Source organism: Dermacentor variabilis, chromosome 6 (genome assembly GCF_050947875.1).
Source record: "Dermacentor variabilis isolate Ectoservices chromosome 6, ASM5094787v1, whole genome shotgun sequence".
NCBI classification, from domain to species: domain Eukaryota; kingdom Metazoa; phylum Arthropoda; class Arachnida; order Ixodida; family Ixodidae; genus Dermacentor; species Dermacentor variabilis.
Window position 1 is genome coordinate 1113336 of NC_134573.1, and position 25362 is coordinate 1138697.

At 44.7% G+C, this 25362-nt stretch overlaps 1 protein-coding gene across 1 annotated transcript in view; it reads left to right on the top strand.

Annotated features, from left to right (window-relative positions):
- Positions 1-25362, top strand: part of LOC142584535 (uncharacterized) — a 714262-nt gene that overhangs the window by 309890 nt on the left and 379010 nt on the right. The window contains exon 15 of the mRNA XM_075694643.1: positions 6239-6438. Within this exon, the coding sequence (XP_075550758.1) occupies positions 6239-6438 (200 nt within the window). The remainder of the gene's footprint in view (positions 1-6238; positions 6439-25362) is intronic.

A 25362-nucleotide genomic window follows, 5' to 3' on the forward strand; every position in this document is an offset into this window, starting at 1 on the left:
ATCTGCGCCTGGCCGGTCGAAAAAAGGGGCTTTGTTCCGGCCACAGAATAACAGGGGAGAATTATTCGTAGAGTTTGCGGAACAGAATAATCTGCGAATAATGATTACTTTCTTCAACAAGCGGGATAGACGGAAGTGGCTTTAAGAAGCTGCATGATCGCTATTGGTGGCCACACATGACCTCTACGGCGACTCAATATGTGCAAGGCTGTCAAATTTGTCAAGCTTACAACCGCCCTACCACAAGAATCATGGGTAAAATGTGATTTATGCCAACAACTGAAGTTCCATTTAATGCTGCTGCCATGGACCACATTACAATGCCTATCGGCGACAGCAGTAAACACATCCTGAACGTCATTGACTTTGCTACCCACTTCATAGTACCTGGTGCTATGTCCACAGTGAACTCTAAGGAAGCAATTCAGCCCTTGTATTCTGTATTCTATCGCTATGGCATTCCTTATGACTGTTTATCAGATCACGGCCGTGCCTTAGATTCCCATGAATTTTAATGCTTCCTCAGACTTCATGGCATTCAACAGCATTTCTCTGTTCCCTGCCGTGCGTTAAGTAATGGCCTTGTTGAGCGCAGCATTGCAACTCTCGTCTCGGTGCTCAAGGAAATGTGTAGCGCTGAACCTACACTTTGGGACACAAAACTGTTTGCAGCTGCCTTCGCCGTCAACATCACGATCAATGCAGGCTTAGAATTTTCGCGCTTTGAACTATTGCATGGCTATGTTCCCAAATTGTCTACGGTGATGAAATTCCGCTGTCCAGCCACAACTAGCTTTAAAACAAGGTTACTAAATCTCATGGAACGTCGTCTAGAAGCTCAGGACAAGTCAGTACTTGCTCAACAACACCGAAAACGTCACTACGATGAGTCACATCGGGGTGCCACATTTCACATTGGACAATACGTCTGGCTTAAATGCCAAGAACCTCTTACAGACGACACAGCCAAGCTCACCCCTGTGTTCAAAGGCCTGTATAAGATTGTCAATCAAGACTCCCGTCACTTTCGTGGTTCGTCGAACTACTGCCCACCCGTCCAGTACATTTTCAAGAGACGAGAGAATCGTATATTCAAGCCAAATCAAGCCATTTCGCCCGCCGTACTTCGACCAAGCCCTTGTCAACCTACAAGCAACTCCGCTTGCTGTGTCACCTGATTCTGCTGACAGTGAAAATGATGCAGAACTGTCTCCTACGCAATTCAAGCCGCCCGTCCAAGCTATATGCGATGAAGAACCCTGTTCCCAAGCTCCTCCTACAGGTGCTAACTGTGTTCAACGCCCTACAATAGCAGCAGAGCCTCATATTCTCAGTCGGCTGTGTCATCATATTTGCCAACCACGATGGTTTCACAACTACGATGTCTAACGCGACACATTCTTAGCAACACCAACATCAGCAGCCCCAGCCCTGTGCTGCTTCCAAGACAGTGTTTTCTTGTGCAGAACATTACGACCACGGGACTTGGTCGCCAAGGAGGGGGTGGGATGTGAGGTGTCAGCCATCCCGCACTGCCTATCTCCTGTGTCTCTGGACAGGTGGCAGCACCTGCAGCTGCTCCGTTAAGCATTTCGTCCTCAATTTACTAGAGGGCGCCTGGTAAGACGCCAGCAGAGACTGCCTAGAACTGGGCGCGTTGCCTGTGGAATGACCGTTTTGTGTCCGTGTGCGAGCTTCGCCCTGTTGCGCTGCAGTGTTTTTCGTTACTGTCACCCTCGAGGAAGACAGTCGACACAGTCTTTGATAACACGATTCGCTTCCTCATCCTTAGCCCTTGAAGCTGCATTTCTAACCAAAAAGAGCGGTTCAAACTCGTCTATTTTCGGGTGTGGGCAGTACTTGCGTACCCAATATATGCAAGGAATGCAAAAAGGCGGCCTCTGTTGTTTGTTCAGTCTGGGACGAGGGCCTGAAACTGCTCCTTTCGGGCAAGGAAGGTGGCCCCTGCAGCGACCTACCATCTCAAGGCTGAGCAAGCCCTGAGCAGCCACTTGAAGGACGCAAGTGCATGAGCATGCCGCTTCACTGAAAGGGAACCCATACAGTCATGTATCTGCCCACTGTAAGACGTGTGGTTGCACCCCGATGTTCAAGAAGTGTGAAATAATTGGAAGATATGGTGAAAAGTATGTGCCGGAAATCTTTGAAGCAATTTCCATATTTAAAAGTGGCAACGCATGCGTCAGCTCTGCATCTCTCACGCCCTCAACAAAAGAAATTGATTATCTTCTTGGCTGACGCTTATCCTTCTTATCCTCCTTTTTATGTTCTTTGTCACATTCGTGATGTATTTATATGCTGCTTCTGCAAATAAAGCATTTGGTTTCTCTGCGCTCGGTCTTGTTTACTCGCTCGTCCTGTTTTTATTCTAAAGATGAACCAACCAGCCTTGTTGAACACACTGCTAACGTTCATAAATAAATTTTCCCAGATCAACATGGTTTTCGCAAAAAATTGTCTACCATCACTCAGCTTATTGAACTTGTACGTGACCTTTCTAGCACAATTAATTCCCGTGGCCAAGCTGATATAATATTCTCAGACTTTGCAAAGGCCTTTGACAAGGTGTCCCACAAAAAGCTTTTACTTAAAGTCAGTGTTGCCTTCAAAAATTTTGCTCTTATGTGGTGGCTCACTTCCTACATTACACATAGAGAACATTATGTTCATCTGGGACATCAGCAATCTAGTTTATCTCCCGCGGTTTCTGGGGTGTCCCAGGGTAGTGTCTTAGGGCCCCTTTTATTCCCAGTTTTTATAAATAATCTGCCAAATGACATCACTACCCAAATAAGAATGTTTGCCGACGACTGCTTATTGTACAAGAGAATAGAGTCACCAGGTGATTAGGGCGACCTTAATCTTAACTTACAGAAAATTAAGAACTGGTGTGGTCAGTGGCAAATGCCGCTTAACCCAACTAAATTGATTTTTATGTCCATCTCTATAAAAAAGAATATTCGAAATTTCTCATACATTATCAACGGTCATGAACTTGCTCGAGTTGAACAATATAAATGCCTAGGTCTTACATTTACACCCGACTTGCATTGGAATGTTCACGTAAATGAGCTTTGTGCAAAAGCTAACAAAGTATTTTGGGGTCTGAGACGTAAGCTGCACTGTGCCTTCCCTGATATTAAAATTTTAGCTTACAAAACCTTGCTAAGACCCATAATTAAGTAGGCAAAAATAGTATGGGATTCCTTCACCCAAAGTAGCTGTCTAAAACTAAAGAATGTTCAGCACTTTACTTCTAGGTATATATTTAATAAATACCGCCATTTTCACTCTCCAACTGAATTATGTAAACTTGCAGAGCTCTCACCTCTACAAAAACGTACCGAGTATGAGAGGCTTAAATTTCTGTTCTTAGTAATTCATAACCATGTTAAGATAAGATACGACAAGTACTTCCAAAACAAGACACAGTAAACATCACGGCACAGACACAGTGCCGTATTTATGACACAGTATGTATATACCTCCTTGTACAGTGCACAATGACTACTTCAGGTATAGTTTTTTTCCCAAAGCAATTCAGCAGTGGAACTCCTTGCCTGATTCAATTGTCCAAATAAAATCAGTTAATGCATTCCTGGTAGCAATAGCAATACATTGCTTTATGTACCCTGATGCACCCTGATGTTCTGTACTAATATTGTGATATAATAAGTCAAAATGTGCTCTGTAATTATATTGTGAATGCGTTTCATATCAGCAGTGCTGCTTCATTTTCTTTCTTTTTCTTCTTTTTAGTGCATTGTTCAAGTGCACTAATGCACTTCTCTGTTTATGTATGTTAAATCCACTCCTGTAAGCCCGTCATGGACTGACAGTATCAATAAAAAAATTTAAAAATAACAAAATTCTGTCTCATTCAGAAAATTTTGCAAAGGCACTCGGGGAAAGCCTGGAAAACTCTGGAAATTTGAAAATGTAAACTTGGTAGACACGCTAAAACTGATAATCTCATTGGTATTCATTACAATAGGACTTGACTAATTCCTTAGTTTCGAAGGAAGAATGTGCCCGATTATATTCAACAGAAATGTTACAAATAAAAAAATATTTAGATAATTTGGGATTTTTATGGCGCAGCAGCCGTGCAGACTGTAATGCGCCAAAAAAAATATATATACATTTTCCAGACCTTCATGCACTAGAATTGAGCTGTAATCAGTGCTGGCATACTTATCTGGTGTTTCCTTTTGCCATACTGCATACCTGATTTCTATGTACCCAAGTTATGGGTATAATAGCTGTGGTATAATAGCTAGTGGCTATTAGCTAGTAATAATAGTAATAGTAATAGCTAGTAGCTAATAGCTATGGTATAATAGCTAGTGTATAATAGCTGCGTCTTACCAGTACTCACCCGTGGGGCAGAAACCTGGAGGGTTATGAAAAGTGTTGTACTTAAATTGAGGACGACACAACGAGCTATGGAAAGAAGAATGATGGGTGTAACATTAAGGGATAAGAAAAAAGCAGATTGGGTGAGGGAACAAACCCATCAGTTAATGATATCTTAGTTGAAATCAAGAAAAAGAAATGGGCATGGGCAGGACATGTAATGAGGAGGGAAGATAACCGATGGTCATTAAGGGTTACGGAATGTATTCCAAGGAAAGGGAAGCGTAGCAGGGGGCGGCAGAAAGTTAGGTGGGCGGTTGAGATTAAGTAGTTTGCAGGGACGACATGGCCACGATTAGTACGTGACCGGGGTTGTTGGAGAAGTATGGGAGAGGCCTTTGCCCTGCAGTGGGCCTAACCAGGATGATGATGAAGATGATGATGATGTTATGGGTAGCTTGCTACGTTCTTTTTATGCAATGCAGGAGACTCCCGAGCATATGCAGCACTGTATTTTCTTGTCCAAAATTTGTAGGCATTACATTTCATGAACACTTTTCTGAGATACAATATTTGATTCGATTCGAAGTCTAGTATTCGGTATTCGCACACCCTTAGTCTTTAAATAGACACTAAAGAAAAAAAAGGGATTTCTTCTGTATCAGTCAATTACTCTTCTACTCTATCAAAAACACCACTTTTACCATAACAAGATGCTTGGTAAGTCAGAAAAAGTGCAATAACAGAGGATGGATGGTAATGCCACCATGCAGTTCCCACACCAGCTCGTGTTATTATGACAGTGCCTTCTATAGGACGTAGTTTATGTTTTATGGGGGTATAGACTACATTGATTTCTGAAGGAGCTAAAGAATGGACATGGCGAGTTTTTGAAACTTTTGCTGAGCCAACATGGCCTAAATACAAAAAAATGCTTTAGAATCTGTGACATCATAGTGATGTACGAGCGTTGGGGGATTTGATGTAAAATTAAAAAACTGAAACCTTGAGCTTCATTTTCTCTTCTAATAATAAACCTACTATTTTGAAAAGAACGCCGTTTAAATTTCTTGAATGTTGTCCCTTTAAGGTTGAAGACTTCTTTAAATCTTCTTTCTGCACCTTGGTCGGCGTCGGTGCTGTTCCTACCCAAGCAGACAGGCTATTCTCACGGTAACAATTCATGTGCGAAATGAGCGTAAAATTGTTTCAGTTCGTAGTCAAGTAAGGGCTGTAGCTAGGCAAGCTCATTCCTCTGAGAATGTGTGACTTGACCATGTTTATCTGGAAAATGTGATTGCTGGTTGCAGTGAAAGGCTGCATATGTCACTCACTTAATTACTGATGCTTTATTTCACTTATTTACAGGTGGCCTTCATCAAAAACTGGATGCAAGCTTCTAGTAAAGCTGCAGTGTGCACCAAACTATGACATTCTTGTGCACCGCTAAAATAGAACGAAGAAAGTAATTTTTTGTTCCAATATCAAGTTATGTGCCAAGGTTTACATTTACAAATGCGTTACTTTGGCACTTTAAAACAAAATAAAAACTTGAAGGGACTATTGGCAAACTTAACCCAAAAGCTGATTGTTGTGACAAAGCATTGTTAATGAGGAATCACTGCAAGAGTGGTCAGGTGTTTCTTTCATGTTGCCTGGCTGTTTGAGAGTTGTACAGCCCTGTACAACTGCACTCGCATGTCACACTCAGTGCATGGGTTGGTGTACCCACTTGGGAGAAGCGGCACATTTTGTGGTGTCTTATTTGCTTTATTAGTTTAGCACATACAGCTAAAGCATGGAGAAGGCTAACGAAGCTGGACCTTGCAAGTCCTGTTGGCTAAATATTTTGGTGCTGCAGTTTGGCAGGACCCTTACCCCTGGAGGGCTGTTCTGGATGCTGACCTTTACCGTCGGACTACCGCCGTTTCCCGCACACACTGTGATGCCACGGACACGGGCAGTGAGCGCAAGCCACCAGCGACTGTTGTCGAGACTGCCTGGGAGGCCACATTGGACACACTGATCAAACAGGGCCTGGCATTTCTTGACTCCGCCGAGGTAGGCAACACATTCAGTTTGTTACTTTGAATGGGCACTATGATGCTCGTTGAAAAAGCTGAACACTTGACAGTTGTCAGTTCACCTCATCTCGAATGCATGAGGTAAATTTCAGAAAGGTACCCACTCAGACAGTATTCAAATGCCAAGAAAATTCCATCGTTATGAATGAAGTGCACAAAAAGAAGTAGAGGGGACGAGCATCCTAACATTTTAACCTTTAACCCACAATCCCAAACAGCACTTGTCATGGGAGCTTGTATTGTTATCGCCAAAGACGAGTGCAGTCGATAATTGGCTTTGGGTTCAATTTTCCACATTACAGTCGAACCCGACTATATCGAACCCGTTTACATCGAATTATTCTATATATCGAACAATTTCTGGACACGATATAGTTACAATGAGTATATATTGCAAAAATTACGCTTACATCGAACAAAAATAGCAGCGACACCCGATATATCGAACCTCAAACAGCAGAAAGTGCCCCTGGAAGTTGGCTTTCCCTCGTGGTGGCGGAGAAAACCCGGCTGCGCGGCTCCATCCAACCGCTCTCCCTACCGTGACCGCGCCCGACCGCGCTGCCTCAGACTAGCCGTCGGCACCCCCCCTGCAAAAAATGACCCTGGCCCGCCCACAGCGCTTGCTCAGACAGCCAATCAGATGCTCTTGTGCCCTCGTCGTGCAAGATGGCGAAAGTGCGAGTTGTCTCGCTGTTTTTGTGTGCGCCTTGTAGGCCTTCTCCTGCAGTGTTGCCGTGATGAAGCGGCAGAATTTGCCTTTCGTCGTGAAGCTCGCAATCATAAATCGTGTCGAACGCGGTGAGAAGTCGGATGTCCCCGCAGAGCACAAGAGTCCGAGGAGCACTCTCGGCACGATCTTGGAGAATAAGGGGGAGATTAGGGCTAAAGCGTCCAAACTCGCGACCCGGTGCCCATGGCGCCCGACCCGTACGCACGGCCGCGTACGAGTGCTTAATCTGAAATTGCTTCAGCCGTGCCGACTTCCGCGTGCTCGGTGATGACCGTAAATTTTGATGAATGCGACGAAGCCGTTGCCAGTGTTGCCGAAGTTTGGAGCGAACTGTCAGAATTTCCGGAAGCTGTTGACGAATCAACGGTGGATGAGTTTGTGAGCGCAAATGATGTGTCGCGACCACGGGAGAGCCCGAATACGAAGACTACATTGCCAACATCGTACCGAGCACAAGTGAAAGTGGGCACAATGAGGAAAGCAACGCGGCCCCACATCCTCCGAAATGATTGGTGTGCTCGCAATAGTCCGGTGCTTCTGCGCGAATGCGGAAAGTTGCGGCCTCAGCTGCTCCGACTCCTTAATGTGGAAAAGTGCGTGCGTCGCAGGCAGCGAAATTGCCAAAGCAGAAGAAAATGCAGGACTATTTCGTGCGAAACTAAGCTAGTTTAATCAATAAAGTGATCTTATAAATGGTATGTGCTTTTATGACATCCAATTATTTAGCAGGCTTATATCGAATTATGCTCTATATTGAACTGATAGGCGTTTTGTTGCGAGTTCGATATAGCCGAGTTCGACTGTACAGGGTGATAGAAGTGTGTGAAAGCATGTAATCAAGAATCAACAGAGTGTCTACCAAGTTGACATTTCCAAATTTCCTGAGTTTTCCAGGTTTCCTCTGAGTGACACAGAACTTTATTTTACGTCAATACAGGCTGACACTATGTCGCGCGATGCTGTCACTCTCTAGTAAGCGTGCTAAAAAATGACTTAATCCAGTTTGAATAATGAGGAGTATCATTTATTTTATATAAAAAAATCTGATGCAAGGGGTTAGTAAAATGCACAGCAAATAAAATAACTTCGAAAAAAAAAGGCAAAACTCATTGCAAATCAAGTGGAAGATTCTCATATACAAATAAAAACGAGATGCATACATAAACAAATGTTTTCGAATATCCAATTCAGTCAAGAATTATGATCAACTGTCGATACATATGTGTGAATCATAGGTGGTGCTTGAGGCTGCACCGAAAGCAAATGAAGGTGATAGAATGACTCTTTGAGCATTTTATGATGAGTCAGTATAATTGCAGAGTAACTAAATATTTGAATATTGTAAAGTCAGTCATGCTACGCTTCTTCATAAAAAGGAATAAATCCCCCGCTCGCATTACATGCACTAGTTATTCATTAGCCTCAAGCATTTCAAGAAAGAAAAAAAATTAGATATTTCAAGGTTGCTACCGACATGCCCCACATCAAGCGTCATGTAAAACAAGGTAGTGCCTTCACTAAAATGATACTCTGTAATGATACATATCACTCAGAAGCAAAATGAAAGTAATTTAGGTTAACAGAACGTTCAATTTGCCGTAAGCTTAATGTTCATGCTCTATTCCTTGCTACCACTGCACAGAAATGGCAAAACTAGGTCGCGTCTACAAATGTGCACGCTGTGACTGAAGGTGATATGAGCTACTTTTATCAATTTATAGCAAGCTCATTGGTGTGAGGCCTGAACTTTGTCACAAAGGAGATTCTCAACAGCTGGTGTGTCAACTTCAACTCTCCTGACATACCCTCAGCGCGCGCACAATACCTCAGTGTTGCATTTCACTGCTTTAGTGAGTTTATTCTGGTTTGGATGGGGAACACCTTCATTCCAGTGTCAGCCAACACTTTGTTCTTTGAACTCAAGCTCCTTGAAAAAAGCGGCGGCAGGCTTCCTTTCCCGTTCATTCCTTAAAGTGTAGGTCCTTTTCTTTCTCATCCTCTTTCTACTGCGCTTTCGCCCCACGGATCATTCAAAGCATCCTCTTCATCAGCTGTACAGTCAACATTCGATTTTTCGGACTCCCTAAGGGCCACGAAAACGGCCCTAAAATGGGGCAGTCCGTAAAAATGAATGCATGTCTTTTACTGCCATTAAAGGCTCAAATCGCCACAGGCACATCCGAAAAGGCCTACCATCATGCTTATTAGGCATATTGGTGCCCGTACTGTGACAGGAGATGGTGGATGGAGACGTGTATAATTAAGGAATAGATACTGTGTCCCATGACAATTGCCCCTTCCCACGCGTGTTATGCTTCACCGCGTAACACTTTTGTATCGAGGCAAAGCTGACTTTTGTGAACCGGCATTGTGCATGCGCCATAGTTTCAGCCAATCGCAAGGACCACAATGACGGAGTCAGTGCCACTGCTTACAGCGGGGAATTCTTTCAATGAAAAACACGGCGTCGAACGGCAAGAAGCTTTATAACGAACGTTGAAGCAGCTAGGCCTAGTGTTTGCCACGGTGGCGAGGTAATCAAAACGGCTTCAGTGGTGGCTTTGATTAATGCCGTTTCTGACCTGCGGTCATGGCAAAAAGTGTGGAAAATCGGACGGTGGAAGGGCTCTTGTGTCCGAAATTTCAGACGTTCTTAGACATTAACTCTATGGGGTACATGATAGTGCCACGGAGCTGTCGGGTGTCCGGAAAGTCGGCCATTGACTGTAAGCTCCTGCAGCTGACGACGCGGCGTCAAAAGCCGATTCATTACGATCCCTCTCTGTTACGCGAGCCAGCATTACTACGACTTTCGTTCCCTTTCAATAAAATTACAACTAATTTTCCCTGATAGAAGCACAAATTCCCTGAGTTTTCTGAGTATTTCCAGACCATTCAAAATCCCTTAGAATTCCCCGTTTTCCTGGTTGGTAGACAACCTGATCAAAAATCAAGTACCGTATTTACTCGATTATAACTTGCCTTTCGTTATAACACGCACCTGTTTTCCAAGACTAAAGAAATGAACAAAGAAAAAGAGAAAAAAGAAAGAAAAAAAGCCTCGAGTGCAACACACACGTGTTTACCATGACATAAGAAAAGTCCTTTACGGTACTGTGCACCTCATTCTTTCATAAAGCAATACAATTTTATCTCATTTGGAAAAACAAAGATTTATTCCTATGCACTAATGTTGCAATGAATAAAAAAATGTCACGGTAGTAGACAGCTATACAAAGCAAGAATAGTACTTTTATTGGCCGTATAATCTTGTAAACATTTGCTCACTAACTTAATTAACAAGTATGGTGTCAGGCACGCGCAAGCAAACATGAACACATCTCACTCGATGATCACTTTCCTTTTAATTGTGGCATCATGGTGACCTAGGCGTACCTTTTTAGTCGGCACTTCCTTGCTGATAGAGCAAACTCGGGGAAACAGGAAGACCAGCACATGGAGAAAGCTACAACAGCTAGACTTAAGCACATACGGGGTGGCCATTTTGAAATGCCAATGCAGATATGGCAACACAGATTTAGAATTGTACTGGATTCTAAATCGCAAGCAATTTTTGGACCCATTTTATTGGAAAAAAAGTGCACGTTATATTGGAGTAAGTACATTTCAGTATATATTTCAGTATATTTTCAGAACCAGATTGGCATAGCTTTGTTTCAGGCTGTTTTCATGGCCTAAAAAAAAGAAAGAGGAAATTTGGTACAATTTTTGCTAATTATTGCGAGGGTTTAAGGATTAATTAGACTGAAAGAAGTACAGTTGAAGCCATTTATAGCATTACCAGCTTTAACTACACTAGGATGCAAGAATGAGCAGCTGCTGCACCGTGAACGTTGGTGTGTTTTCAGAAGTATGTATGCATTCAACAGTGGCAGTCACAACAGTAGTTTAGGATTGCAGTCAAACTTCATTACTATGAACACTGCACTAAGGAACTTTTCAGATTAATGAGCTTTTCTGCAATCCCCTGCTGAATTCTTATAGTTGCAATGTAAAAATATTTCAGTACCACGAACTTCAAAATACTGACCGTTTCAGAATAGCAAGCGTTATTCAGTTTCCTTGTCATGTTAAACATGCCTCAGTACTACAAACTAATATTCCGGAATCTGGCGATTCTTATATTTCTGCATATCATTCACGGCAGCCATAACGGTAGGCTAACAGACAAGGCGTAGAGAGTGGATGCTGCGGTGCATGGGTTCGGAATACCTGAGATGGCACCCGAGAGAAAAAATGCGGGTGAGAACTTTTTTGTAAATCTATTGTGGAGGCGAAGGCACATCAGGTTTTGCGAGCGCATGCTCTGTCCAGGCAAGTGTCACTTAGCAATGGGGGCGCGTCTCTTCCTTCTTTCACCCTTATTTCTATGCACTCATCTTTCTCTCACGATTTTCTCTGCAGCCATACTAGCTACACGCATGGAGAAATGTAACCTCTCTACTCGTGGGGATGCCACACGGTTGCACTTTACAATTTCTGGCCAGTGTCGTTTACGTGTGCTTGCGCTTTGGCATAGTTCAGGTGTCTGTCTTGAGTGAGGCAGTTTTGGTGTCCATGGCAAGGGACGCGAAGAACAAACAGACGGCAAGAAATTTTGCACTTTGGGGGCGACATGAAGCTGCCTTTTTGTCCGTAGCTTGCTTGGCGTCAGCATCTGTTTTACACCTGTCACTCTTATTGTACCATGCTTCAGTGGTGCATGGCGGAGGATGCTCTAGAAAACAGCAACAGTGCGGGCTGAGAGCCAACAGTGACATTGTTAGGGATAGCTTATACAGTGCGAATGAACTGATTGGTTGATGGGTGGAATAGCTAATTTTAGAGCGTTCACTATAACGACTTTGCAGAATAACAAATGATTTACCGTGGTCCCCTCAAGTGCATTTTATTGAACTTCATAGGCACCGGCTGCAGGGTGATCTTGGACCGGTGGCACCTTTATCCGTTGGCACAGCAATTGCAATAGTAATAGTACACAATAGCAATTCCCGGATTTAAGCACACTGTATGTTATGAGCCACATTTCAGATGTCCCAAGCACTCCCTCGCGCTGGCTTGGGGGATACGAATGAGCGATCTGTGACCACTGCGACCGCTGTCAGCAAAGTGGCGAGAAGGCTACACCAAGCACACAAAGCCACGTTGGCAGGCGGACCATTTCCATGTTTGCAGCCCATGGGGAGGCCAGCAGAAAACAGCCAATAACACTGCGGCAACTGCATGCACTGTACTGAGTGGAAACGGTTCAGCACTGGCAGTCTCTTCCACGTCTCGCCACTCGTGAGGGTCGTGCTATGCTGTATCCAATGTTCTCGCAAAGCCGGTTTTGTTAAGTTTGCATAGTCACCCTAACAGATGCGTGTGCTACAAGTCGGTCGACATGTCCAGGAAGCGAAAAGCAATTTCATTTGAGGAGAAGCTGGAGATTTGGAAAAAGGCCGATGATGACCCAAAAAGGAAACGTCGACCTTGTGTGCTATTGTTGGTCAGCATGACATCATCCAAAATGTGCAGCACTCCAGTGTGAACGCAAAGGAGGCGAAGACTGCGCATTATGTTAATGTAGAGGACTGCGCTCGTCTATTCTTCTATCTCGTTCCTGTTTTTTGAGACATTTTTACTTTAGAGGATAGAAGATGTCCCTGGTTCAGAGGGGTTACTGCTGCTGGGGTGAATGCTGATGGCACGGTTCTTTGCAAAAAGGCCTCCAACATTGCAATATTGCTCGACATGGACGATTTCCAGGCCTCCGGTGACTGGATTCGCCGTTTCAAGGCTGGGTATGGGCTTGCCTACAAAACTGTCAGTGGTGAAGGAAAAAAGGTTGACAAGTCAGTCGTTAGCAACTGGATGAGAAGCATGCTGCCGTCGCTCATTGCAGGCTATGGAGCTTGCAGTGTTTTGAGGGCCGATGTGGCCAGTCGTTTTTATAATAGCCAGCCTGAGAAAAGCCTCTGCTTCAAAGGCGATGGCTGCCAAGGCAGCCAGGAAAGCAGCAGCAAGTGACAGTTTTTTTTTTCTGCAATGCCGATGGCTTGAAGAAAATGCCGCTAACTGTTATAGGCCGGGGTCAGAAACCTTATTCCTTCAAGCATGCTGGTTGTCTGCCTTGTGCTTACAAGGCTAACAAGAAGGCTTAGATGATGTCAGCAATGTTCATGTGGGACCTACTTGGATCGCAAGATGTCTAGTGCGAACAGGAAGATCGTCCTGTGTCTCGATCAATGCACCACCGACTGAAAGCAAGTGACACTGCAGAATGTGAAGTTGGTATTTCTTCCTGTAAATACGACAAGCCACTTGCAGCCACTTGATTCCGGCATTATTAGAAATGTTAGCGCCTGTCTGTCGTACATGTTCTTTTACTACCGCGTCCTTGTATCGCTGTTTTTTTCTTGAAGTATGTTACACCAACTCGCGCACATCAAGCTTCTGCTGTTAGAAATGTCAGACAATATTTCAAAGGACTTTTCCTGCGGAGCCTCCTACGTAAAATCGAACGAAAAGGCGACGACATTCAGATTAGCCTCTTGGATGGCCTGCATTTTGTTGCTATGGCCTCGAAACATGTCTTGGCAACACCCATCACAAATTGCTTTGCAAAATGCGGCTTTACAGTTGCCACCTCGCAGGAGTTGGTTGGTACATAGGACTTGGACCAGCTTGGCGTAGAGTGTTCCGCCAATGACTTCATTGCCGTGGATGATGACCTTGTGACCTGTGGGCTGCGTACAGTCGGAAGAGATGGTGAGCGAAAATGTGACATCGCAACCTGAAATTCCGAGTAGTGATGTTGACCGCTGCAGCACTAGTGATCAGTAACAGTGGACGGCTGCAAACTGTGCATGCCCTTGACATTCTGAGGCATGCCGTGGCAACTGGGAGTGTTTGGGAAAACGCATCGGCACAGTTTCACAACTTCCATAATTCACTGCTGGTCGGCTTGGCAAAGAAGAAAGCCCAGAAGGACATCCGGGACTTCTTTCATAGTGATTATTTTTATTTATTTATTTATGACATATTGCAGGGCATGAGGCCCAAGTAGGAGTGGAATACAAAAATATAATAATGTTTAATTGTAACATCAAAATTCGAACAATAACGAGCAGTGGGAAATAACTCTTAACAATACTAATTAAACAACATTGCCACTTATAAGATCAATACAACCCACACAGTCAGCCTGCAAGGAGCTCCAATCAGTGATTGTCTGGGGAAAGAAAGAATGCTGAAATAAATTAGTATTAGCAAAGTACGGGGCAAGAGAAAGGTGGTGGGAATGTCGGGTTTGTCTAGTTTTTGATAATGCTATGTACAGTGTTCGGAATTTGTACAGGGTACAATGTACAGGGTTCGGAATTTAGTTCAAGTTTCTGGTTAATTAACAAATATAAAAACTTCAAACGAAAAAATTGGCAGCAGGACTGAAGGGTTCGGATTAGATTCGATTGCATTAATGCTGAGACGGAAACAGTTTGACTGTACTGTGAAAAACGAAACGAACAGCTTTCTTTTGGATTTTTTAAAGTGCTTTTATGTTAGTGGTAGTACGTGGGTCCCAGACAATGCACGCATATTCTAATTTAGGCCTTATAAAGGTTTCGTATGCTAGCCTTTTAACCTGGATTGGTGTATCTTTCAGTTTATGGTCAACAAGCAGAGTTTATGTAAGGCAGAGGAGCAAGTATTAGAAATATTTGTGTTCCAGCTTAAGTTGCTTGTTAGTTTCACACCAAGATACTTTTATTCGTTTACTTCTGTAATTAGTCCTGAACCCAGAGAAAAAGAGAATTTAAATGGATTGACTTTTCTAGTAACGCAAATTTCTAGAAATTTCAAATTTATAGAAATGAGTTCCTGGCTCTTTAACAAGCTGATTTAGTTTCTTTTTGGTGACACGATTTTTGGGTGATAGGAATATTTTACGTGACCCCTTGAGATTCGTACCATGGAGGTTTTACTGTAGCAGATGTGGCAGGAAGCAGCACTAAATTGAGTAAAAAAAAATGAAAAGAAGGGCAATAGGAGAGAGCATTACACTCAGCGGAATCTTTACTGCATAAGGAGGCACACATGCATGCATACAGACAGAGCGAGAGTTGATTTCCAGATATATCAAAGGGGATTGTTAAATACTTCAATATATTGATAATTCGAAATACAGTCGATCCCGGACATATTGAACCCGGATGTATCGAATTATTGCCTATATCAAACAGTTTAAAAATTCCCTTGGGAATCCCATGCAAAAGTATTGCGCTATTGTTCGCGTATATAGAATTCCCGTGCACCGGCATATCGATGTATCGAACTCCGTGCTGAGCTGCGCCCTGGCAAGTGCGCTTCTCCCACCATACTCCACCCCTGCAAGTGCGCTTCTCCCATTGCATTCCACCTCGCAATTGCGCGTCTTCTCACGAAGCTCTCGCGATGTTCCCGCGATCTCACGCGCGCCGCCCCGCACTCTGAGAAAGGGGCGTGTGGGTAAAAGGCACGTGAAGAGGAGCACTTGGAGTGCGATTGGGTGTGAAAGGGAAGCGGGAGGGAGAAACCACGCTGACCGCATGCGCCCTTTTCCTGTGTTTTGGTTGGCTGACACCGTTGGTGCAGCGAGACGAACGAGGTCAGTGCAGCCTGGGCTTGTGGTACTAGTGCGGACACGCGGAGCGGTGCGTCTTTTGATTCGCTTTGTTCCTTTTATTCATGAGGCCAATGCAAAGGCTTCAGACTTATGTGGTGCAGTGCGTTTTTCTTTCTGCTTTTGGCACGTGTTCCGGAACCATGGCCACGAAAAAATGCAAGAATTTGGATTTTTCAACAAAGGCGGACATCATTCGACGGGTGGAGGCTGGCGAGAAAAACACCAATGTTAAGCTGAAGGCAGTGCAGTGCAGTCGCCCTGGAGCATGTCATGTGCGCGTCCCAACCTTTTACAAGGTCAAGAAGGCATCGTACGCCTGGTATTTGTAGACACGTGCCAAGAACATACCTGTTGACGGCCCAATGCTCATGGAGAAGGCCAAATGGTTTGTTGTGGCCTTCGGAAAAGAAAGCTTCACTGGTGGCACTGGTTGGCAGCAGCAATTTAAGAGTCGCTACAGCATCGTCGAAAAGACCCTTTTGGACCAAAGTGAAGCTACTAGCTCAAGTCACATAGAGAAGTGGTTGTCTGAAGAGTAGCCAAATATTTCCGACAGCTTTTCGCCGTCGCACATATTCAACGCAGATGAGACGGCACTGTTTTGGCAAATGCTGCCAAACAAGACTCTGCATCTGAAGGGCACTGCATGCCATGGTGAAAAGAACAGCAAGGTGCGCGTATCGATTTTGCTTGCTGCAAATACGGATATGCAAAACTATAAAATAAATAAAAATATGAAAAACAAACCACGGCCGTTTGTTGTCGGAGAGAGCAGGTTGCCACGCTGCTTTAAGAATGTGAAAGGCCTCCCAGTTTGATACGCGTCCAGTAAGAAAGCTTATATGACACGAGATTTTTCCGTTGCGTGGCTACAGGCGTGGGATGCCAAACTGGAGAAGTCTGGCCGCAAAGTTTGTCTTCTTCTTGACAGTTGTTCGGCCCATCATGTCGCCTGCCCATTAAAGCAGATCACCCTCAAGTATCTGCCGCCAAACACAATGGCAAAACTTCAGCCTCTCGACCAAGGCATTGTGAAAGCGTTTAAGGTTGGGTACAGAACGACGACTGGTGCAGAGGCTCCTAATCAACCTTCGATTAGGAATCGAACTCAAGGTGGACCTCCTCGGAGCCATTCAAATGCTGGCTGGTGCTTGGAACGACGTGAAGAAAAGCACAATTGTGAACTGTTTCCACAAAGCAGGCTTTGTGGTAGCTGCAGACGACGGATGCCTTGACAGTGAAGACGATGACGCTGGATGCCTGGACAGCGAATTTCGCGAGCTCTCGGCATTCCCAGGTGCCATCCCAGGCGGCGTTACAGCACACGATTTCGTCAGCGCTGATGACGGTGTGCAAGCTGTAGCGGATTGCGCTGGTGCGGAGATTGTGTGGCTGACATCATGGGTGACGAGGACGCAGACTCGAGGACCAGCGAAGGTTCCGACGAAGAGGACCAACCACCATGCACTGCAGCTGAACTTGCATCAGCTTTCAGCATCATTCGCCGCTGTTGTGGCGCGATGGAAGGAGCTGGCCTTTCTCATTTGAACACTGTCAACTAGCTTGAGGACAGCTGAATGAACTTTATCTCACAGAAGAAAAAGCAAGCAAAGGTCACAGATTTTTTTCTTCCGAAATGAAGTGCTCTGGTCACCGTGCTGTGTTGTTTTTTTACGTGCCTTGGAGGCACAGATCGGTAAGTTCCCGTTAGTCACGACATCTAGAAACTGGCTTGAGATGTGTGGAGCTGTTAAAGAAGCTTTTGACATGCGTCTTTTATATTTCGAATTATCGATATATCGAACTATTTCACGATCCCCTTCGAGTTCGTTATATCCAGGGTCGACTGTATAACATATTCCTATCTGACTGTACATGCAAACGACTAGGCATTGGTGTCCAGCATGGAGGCAGACATATTCGCTCACTATCCAGTTGTGGTGAGTCGGACTTCCTCGATTTGTCGTGTACCCATTGACATGTTCTGTGGATAGTAATTCGGCTAGCAGGCATTAGTGTATGAAAGATGAGTAAATGCCCTTGTGTTTGTTTGCACTACTCCATTGTTCCTTTGTCCCAAGAGTACGGGTGAGACCCCACAGTATTGAAGATTGCATAATCTCGAGTATTGGTGACCCATTGGAGCGAGAGGCAGATGAAGCATTCGCTATCAGCATTCGGCGACGCTATCAGCCGCAGGGGCGGAGTGCATGCGAAAGCGTGCCTCGCTTCGCTTAATCATACCACCTATGCCTTGAAGATATCAATGTGGCAGGAAACCGTATCATTTGTCGCCGACTCCCAAATTCATCAAAATTTATTGCCCTCTCATTTAAGTTTGCTTTTTTCGATTGCCCGATAATTCGGAAAATTCTGTGGCCCCTTTCCGTGTAAGACAGATAGATCGGCGACTGTTAATTATTTGCATAAAAGCTTGAATTTAAATACAATGAAATTTATATATAACAGTAAATTGCCGATTTTACCTACTTCGTTATATTGAGGTTTAACTGTATTATTGCTGCTGTATCCTACGCATCTACAAATTTTGTCCAGACTGTTTCAGGGACTTCGTATCGAAGGACGACGCGCTTAAAAGAACTTTATTATTTTAATGCAAAGCATTCTTTGCCAACTTCAGGCGTCTTAAGTGTATCTATGTAGCTTCCGACACCGGGGGCCTGGCAGTGCCTACCAAGTTGACCCACTGGGTATATGCTCATGTGCATGTTGCCGACGCGGTTGTGCCATTGTCGTCAACTCTCACCTCTGATTCTCGCATATTACCTGTGCCAAAGCAGGTGGTGCTTGTAAATAAATCTGGGCATGTCAGATGCGGAACACCGGGTAGTGGTTTTCTGTGCATGAATAGCGATTCAAAAGCAAGTTTCCCACTTCGTCCATACCAACTGGCTCCTGATGCTCACAAAGAAGCACTTGGAAGGCGGCAGCTTCGTCGAGAAGTGCGTCATCATGGACATTGCCTCCTCAGAGGTTTACTTGAGCAGCTCGAACTGGGGTACTACTGGGGTACTACTAGGTGCAGAAAAAGGGTAACGTGTTTGCAATGATCAAGCAGCTAGGCAAGCCTACCCTCTGTCTCGTCTTCAGCTTGTCCTTGCTCCACAATGAGCGCCTGCTCAAAATGATCAAGAAAGTCAGAGAGCTGGTCGATACACGCCCCCGCAGGGTTGATGCCATAACCAGCTACCTGCAAAATGGTTTGAATATCTTTGATTCCTACAGTTTGTGGAATCTACATATATTTCTATTTTTACAATTAGAATGAAATTTGTACAACTCATTTCAAAAATTCAATTTTTCTTTTCTATAAAAATTATTGTTTATGACACCCAAAGCAGCGTGTTCTTTGTTTAGGGCATAATTAGCTATTTAACGACAACTTTCAGGGTAAAGTACAGCACATGGAATCAGTTCCGTACGTTCATAGCCTGTCGTAAGTTATAAGTTGTTTTAGGCTATTTTGAAAAGATATAAGTTGTTAAACTTAGTCATAACTTGATCATCTGGCTAGTTCAGTTGCTCTGGGAGCAGCTGGAAGATTTGGCGGAGGTAGGCTCTCCCTGGCTCCAATCTTCAACAAGCTCTGCATTGCTGCAAACTGAATTGGAGCGTCATAGGAACCTAGTCAAATGTACTATGAAATTTAGGTGCATGTTACTGAACCCCACAAAGACAAAATTAGTCCAGAGTCCCTCACTACACTACGCTTGGTCTCATATCAGATTGTATTTCTGGTGCGTGAAATGCCAGAAGTTCATTTACTCACCAGAATCTCGTGGAAATTTGAAAACTTCACAAAGGTGGCAAACTGGGTTATTGGAACTCCTTCATGATTTTAGCTTTTGTGCACACAGTTGAATCTCGATATAACAAACATGGATATAACAGATTATTCATTATTACGGAGTAAATGAAAAAATTTCACCGAAACCCATCCCATGATGACTGTCGACGATAATGCACATTAAAGCACTGTAGCGACGTGTTGCTGAAGGCAGGTTTATTTAGAATTTGTAGTGGTAATTCTGAGTCTTGCGCTGCTTTGCTTTATACACGTACCCTGTTTTCTGGTATCAGCTCACATTGCTGTCACACACACTTGCCAAGATAGGCAATGAGCATGATCCACATGGGGACTACTATATTGTTACGGACGGATGAGAGAAGAGAGAGGACGATCGGAGACGCTGGCTGCTGCGTGTTGTTGGTGGTCAGCCATCTTGGCTATTCTGAGTCATCTTGTATATATATTGTAAATATAGTTTTTGTATACTCACAACATCCCCGTAACAATATTACAATTTTGCAGTGACGACGATTGAATGACGAGGGAATGCTTATGGAACAATGAAGGCAGTATGACGATGACTGCATCGCAAAAGTTGTGTGACATTGACTGAGTGATGACAATAGCCTGAAGAGAGTTGGATGACGGAAGATAGTTGGAAGATAGAATCGCGATGTTGAAGCAACCACAATGACGGTATTGCAACAAATGTATGATGATGACTGTATGAAGACGATGCACGACGACGATGCCGGGACGACAACTGTATGACGATGACTGTATGGTGACGATTGCTTGACGCCAACGGCATGATGAAGCTGGAGCAATGGTCATAGAACAACCACAATAATATATGACGATGATGGTGCAACGGTGACGGCATGACGAGGATGGGATGACGAAGCTGGAGCTAGCATGATGGCATCACAACGATGATATGAATTCGAATGTTTGACGACGACATGATGAAAGTCAAATAACAAAGCTAGGATGATGACGATGCAGGTACCACGACAGCATCAATTACGAGCACTAGTGGCCTTGCTATTAGACAACTTGGCTCACTGGATTGGTGTCAAAGGCATGATGACAGTCGGATGACAAAGCTAGAGTGACAATGATGGAACGGCCACAACAGTGTCACAATGGTGGTGGAACAATGAGTGCATGACGACTATATGACGGTGATGGCGTAACAACAGTAGCATGATGAAGGTCGAAGAGCCTAGCTGGAATGAAGAAGGTGCAATGATTACGACGGCATAACAACCACAAGCAGTTACCTAGTGGCCAAAGCTATTAGATAACTTGGTTCACTTGGTCGGTGTGAAAGGTGCAACTACGATAGCATGATGAGAGTCAGCTGACGCATCTGGAATGAGGACAATAGAATGACCATGATGACAACATGACTACGAGCACATACCTTGTGGCCCAAGCTGGTAGACATATGGATTGGCGTAATAGGCTAGGTACTAGATGGATAGATACATAGACTCAACATGGCTGAAGTAGGCAATGAATGCTAATTACATTAAAGTTTGATTGGCCCCACTTTATTTCAACGGGCTAACCTATGGCTATAATGAAACCAAAATTGCAATAATTAATACAGTATCAAATACAGCGAAGCAAATATTTTCTCACTCACAGTTCAAAATAAGCGTCTCAGGAGGCAGGCATTCCGGAACAATATTCTCGGTCAATCACTCATGGGGATACTATGACTTTCATGCGACTTGGCACCAAGCAAGTCGGAATCTACGAGCAACAGTATTCCTGGAACAGTGTTTCCGGAACATTGTCAAGAAAGCATGCTTGTCACTGTGCGGGAAGTGCTTTGCCCGTAGACACTGAAACTTCCAGTGCCGAGTCACATGGAATCTCACGTAAGTGATTGTATCGACGACATTAACCGAGAACGCGGTCCTTCGGGGACTATTCTGCAGTCCGATTTCATAATGGTTCTGAAAGTGAACCGTTCGCTAGCCTTCACATGATTGGTTAGAATCGTGCTTTCATCAGCAAAGAACTGCCAAAGAACCGCTGATACGCCAAGCGCTACCTCCAGAAGCTCCCCACGGCGAGAAAAGCAGAAGTGGCAAAGGTATATAGTTAGCAACTTCATGGGGAGCCACCAGACTACAATTATCTCTTCACCTTATTGTTCAGATTATGAAACCTACACAAACACATGTTCACATTTTACTCGTTTTGTGAGTAAAGGGATGGTGCGTTATAACACTGATATCGAGGAATGAATATTGGGCCACAAAGTAGTACAGTCGAATCTTGTCAATTTGAACATGCTTAATTCGAACTTCCAGGTTATTCGAACTGACGCTGTGCTCCTGTTAAAGTTATGTATATTCCAATGGGCAAAAATGCCCAGTAATTCAAATGTGCAAGCATTTGCAACGGTTAATTTGAACATACTGCGCGCCGACACTGCTCTCAGGAGCGTGCCAAATCACGCTGTGCTGCCTAATGTTCTGACCCTACCGTAGAGGAAAAACGAGGTTTTATTTAAAATCGAAGGGCGATAACACTGTCGCCCCACGCCCTACGCTGTATGCCTTCCCCACGCGAAAGAGACGTAGCGATAATGAAGCGTGCTGTACATTGTCGTGCGCGAGGCACCCATTGTTGCGAGGCATTGGGAGGAAGGCAGAAAGAAAGCGGCGGCACTATACTCTGGCTGCAACTGCGCATGTGGCGGCTGCACGTGGTTGTGCAGCCATATCTTGAGAGCGATCTGTGTTGCGGGCAGAGGCTAGGTGGGTCGGCGGCTCATAGCATCGTGCGGGCTTTGTGTCATCATTCTCCTTATCTTTTGCAGGTGGCGACGCCACAACAGAAGAAGGGCACACACCAACATAATTATGATCAGTCGCAACCACTTTGTCATCTTCATAAGACATGACACGTTAAAAACGCAAGACGAAGAACTTAAACGCAGCACTGATCTGTCAGCAGGCGAAGGAAAAAGCACGTGAGCATGCAGAGGGAAAGAGCGACAGAAGTCCAGTCAGGCCTCGCCAACTCCGCCATGGCAGTCTTGGGTGGCACTAAGGGGGCTTAGGTGGCAGAGGTAATCAGCGCCATCCATCAAGCTCGTGGAAAGCAAATCCGCTTCCCTCGCGCCCCTCCTCGCAACTGTGCTCCCCTCGTCCTGCCTCTAAACTCCCTCTTAATTCCCTCACCTTCAATGGTTTCTGCGTGCACCCATCTTTATGCCAGCCCTGTGTCGGCTTAGCCTGGTCCCTGAAGTTTCATTTTCTGCCATTATCAGGGGGGGAAGTAAGCATTGGGCGGGGTAGGCAGTTTCGTGGTCCTCGTTTGCTGTGTGCTTGTGCACCTCAATATTTCACAACACCACCGTTGTACATTGTGCTATGATGCATGAGTACTTCAAGGACAAGTCCTCCTTTAAATTCGAACAAATTTTTGGGTCCCTTCAAGTTCGAATTATTGAGATTTGACTGTATTACCTTCAGGGTGTCGAACTGAAAAAAATACCGGTTAAGTTTGGGTTCAACGCACTATCATTTTGTGCCGGTTAAGTTCTGGTTTGGAGAAATAACGTCGTATAACAGTTTGCAACAATAAGCTGGTTTGGCATAGTAAACCTAACTTGCCCTATTTGACTTATCTACATGAACCAGGCACAAGTTTTGTCAGGAGATGGAAGCAATGGGCAAATTGAAGATGGCAGTCAGTGTTGGATGCCAATGAAGTTTAATGTTGTACAGCTACTGCAGGCATGCACATGGAGACGGCCATCTTCGGCAGTGAAGTCGCAAGCCTCCCTCTTTCCTTCGTTTCCTTTTATTGTCATCAATGCTGACTACGGACGAAACAGTCGAAATTTATAGGGGCATTCGCATAACGAAATTTTCGAATCGAATCACAATATGAATATGCAAGATAGACAACTATTGGATATTGAATCGAATATTGAATATTCCCAATTTCTAAAAAGCCAAGTGAAACGTTTCGTGAAGTCTTCTTGGCAACAAAAAACTTGTTTACATTATATGATGCATGTACACAAGATGTGATCCGTGATCACAATGAAAGTCGGTGAAAAAAAACATTCACTGACAATTACGATTCCCTAATGCAAAATTTGAATGCAGCTCTAAACATGTTTTCATTTCGCGGTATATTGGCTGGCACATACAATGTCTTATACTGCACATTGCAAGCAGTGCAAAGTGTGGTGTAACTGCCTCACTAATCGAGAGATCGTGAGAGCCAGCATGTGGATGATTTGTGGGCATGATTCACAGCAGCCACCGCATACAGACCTCCGCTCATGCAGCGCTTTGTTTCCATACAGACGACACATGCTACTCTGGCGCCATCTTGTAGCCATTGTCGCTGCAAAGCCCATCTTGCATGACACTACGCTTCTCACGCTTTCGCCATACCCTCTCCTCCAGTTCGCCTCCTCACGCTCTCTTCGCTATTGCCATCTTTCTCATCTCCCATTGCACTCCACTTTAACTTTCATCCTTTGCTGTGCTCGTTTGCTCGGTTTCGAAGGACAACGCCGACACTGACGCTCGCCCCAGGAATGGGCACCTAAGAGCTGCGCTCTGAAATGAACAGTGCATCCTAGTTGCATGTACAGTGCAGTCCACTTATAACGATATCGAGAAAGACGAAAAATATGATCGTTAAAACCGATGATCGCTATATCTGGACTGGTTATAAAAAAATTAAAAAAAAAAAACGCAGGAACATACCTTTGCAGCTCCGAACTCGAATTCGCTACTTGCTCTAAAGAATAGATGATGTAGAAAGTCGGCTGTGAAAAACAAACTTTATTTGTAGCGCCAATGACCGTGTCAAGAGCTAGGCGCGCCGAAATAGTCCGAAATCTGCACTTGCTTTTGCGGCAGCTTCAGCTTCACAACCGCGGTGTGCATGGATTCCAGCTGCTGCGCGAACACTGGCGGCAATCCTTTGGCATGCATAAAATGAATTAAGGAGTCGATCGACGACAGTGCACTTTGCGTGGACATCGTGGTCGGGGTCAAGGAGCCACTGCCAATCTCGTCACTGTCGCTGCTGCCGTCGTCACCGTCGCACAACTTTGTCGTCTGTCGAGACAGCACATCTTCGGCGATCGCCTCGTCGGTGACCTCATCGTAGAACGAGGCAGCACTGTCTGCAGTCAAAAACTCCTCCATCGACGCACCACCTGTGTCACCAGTAGGAACGAGCTCCCAGAGCTCGGTTATGTCAGCGGCTTCCACCGTGTTGGTCTCAGTGGGTTGGGGAAGTTCGTCCTGACGCACAAAGCCCGCCTTTTTGAAGCAGTTGTATATGGTTGACTGCTTTACTTCATACCATGCACCGTAAACGAAGCGCACGGCTTTCAAAAGGCTGATCTTCAGGTCAGGGGGCCCGTCTGCATGACCCGACGTTCCAGGAGCTGCGCGGTCAATGGCTAAAATTAGCCACTCCAGCATGCGCCGCCGATACAGGACTTTAAAGTTGGCGATCACGCCGGCGTCCAACGGCTGAAGGCCTGCCGTAGTATTCGGAGGCAGAAACATCAGTTCTACAGATGTTAGCTTCGGGTTAACGCTGTGTGCGCTACAGTTGTCAAGTAGCAACACTACTTTTCTTCCTTGGCCTTCAAATAAACTGTCGAACTCAAGCAGCCATTCTTCGAACAGGT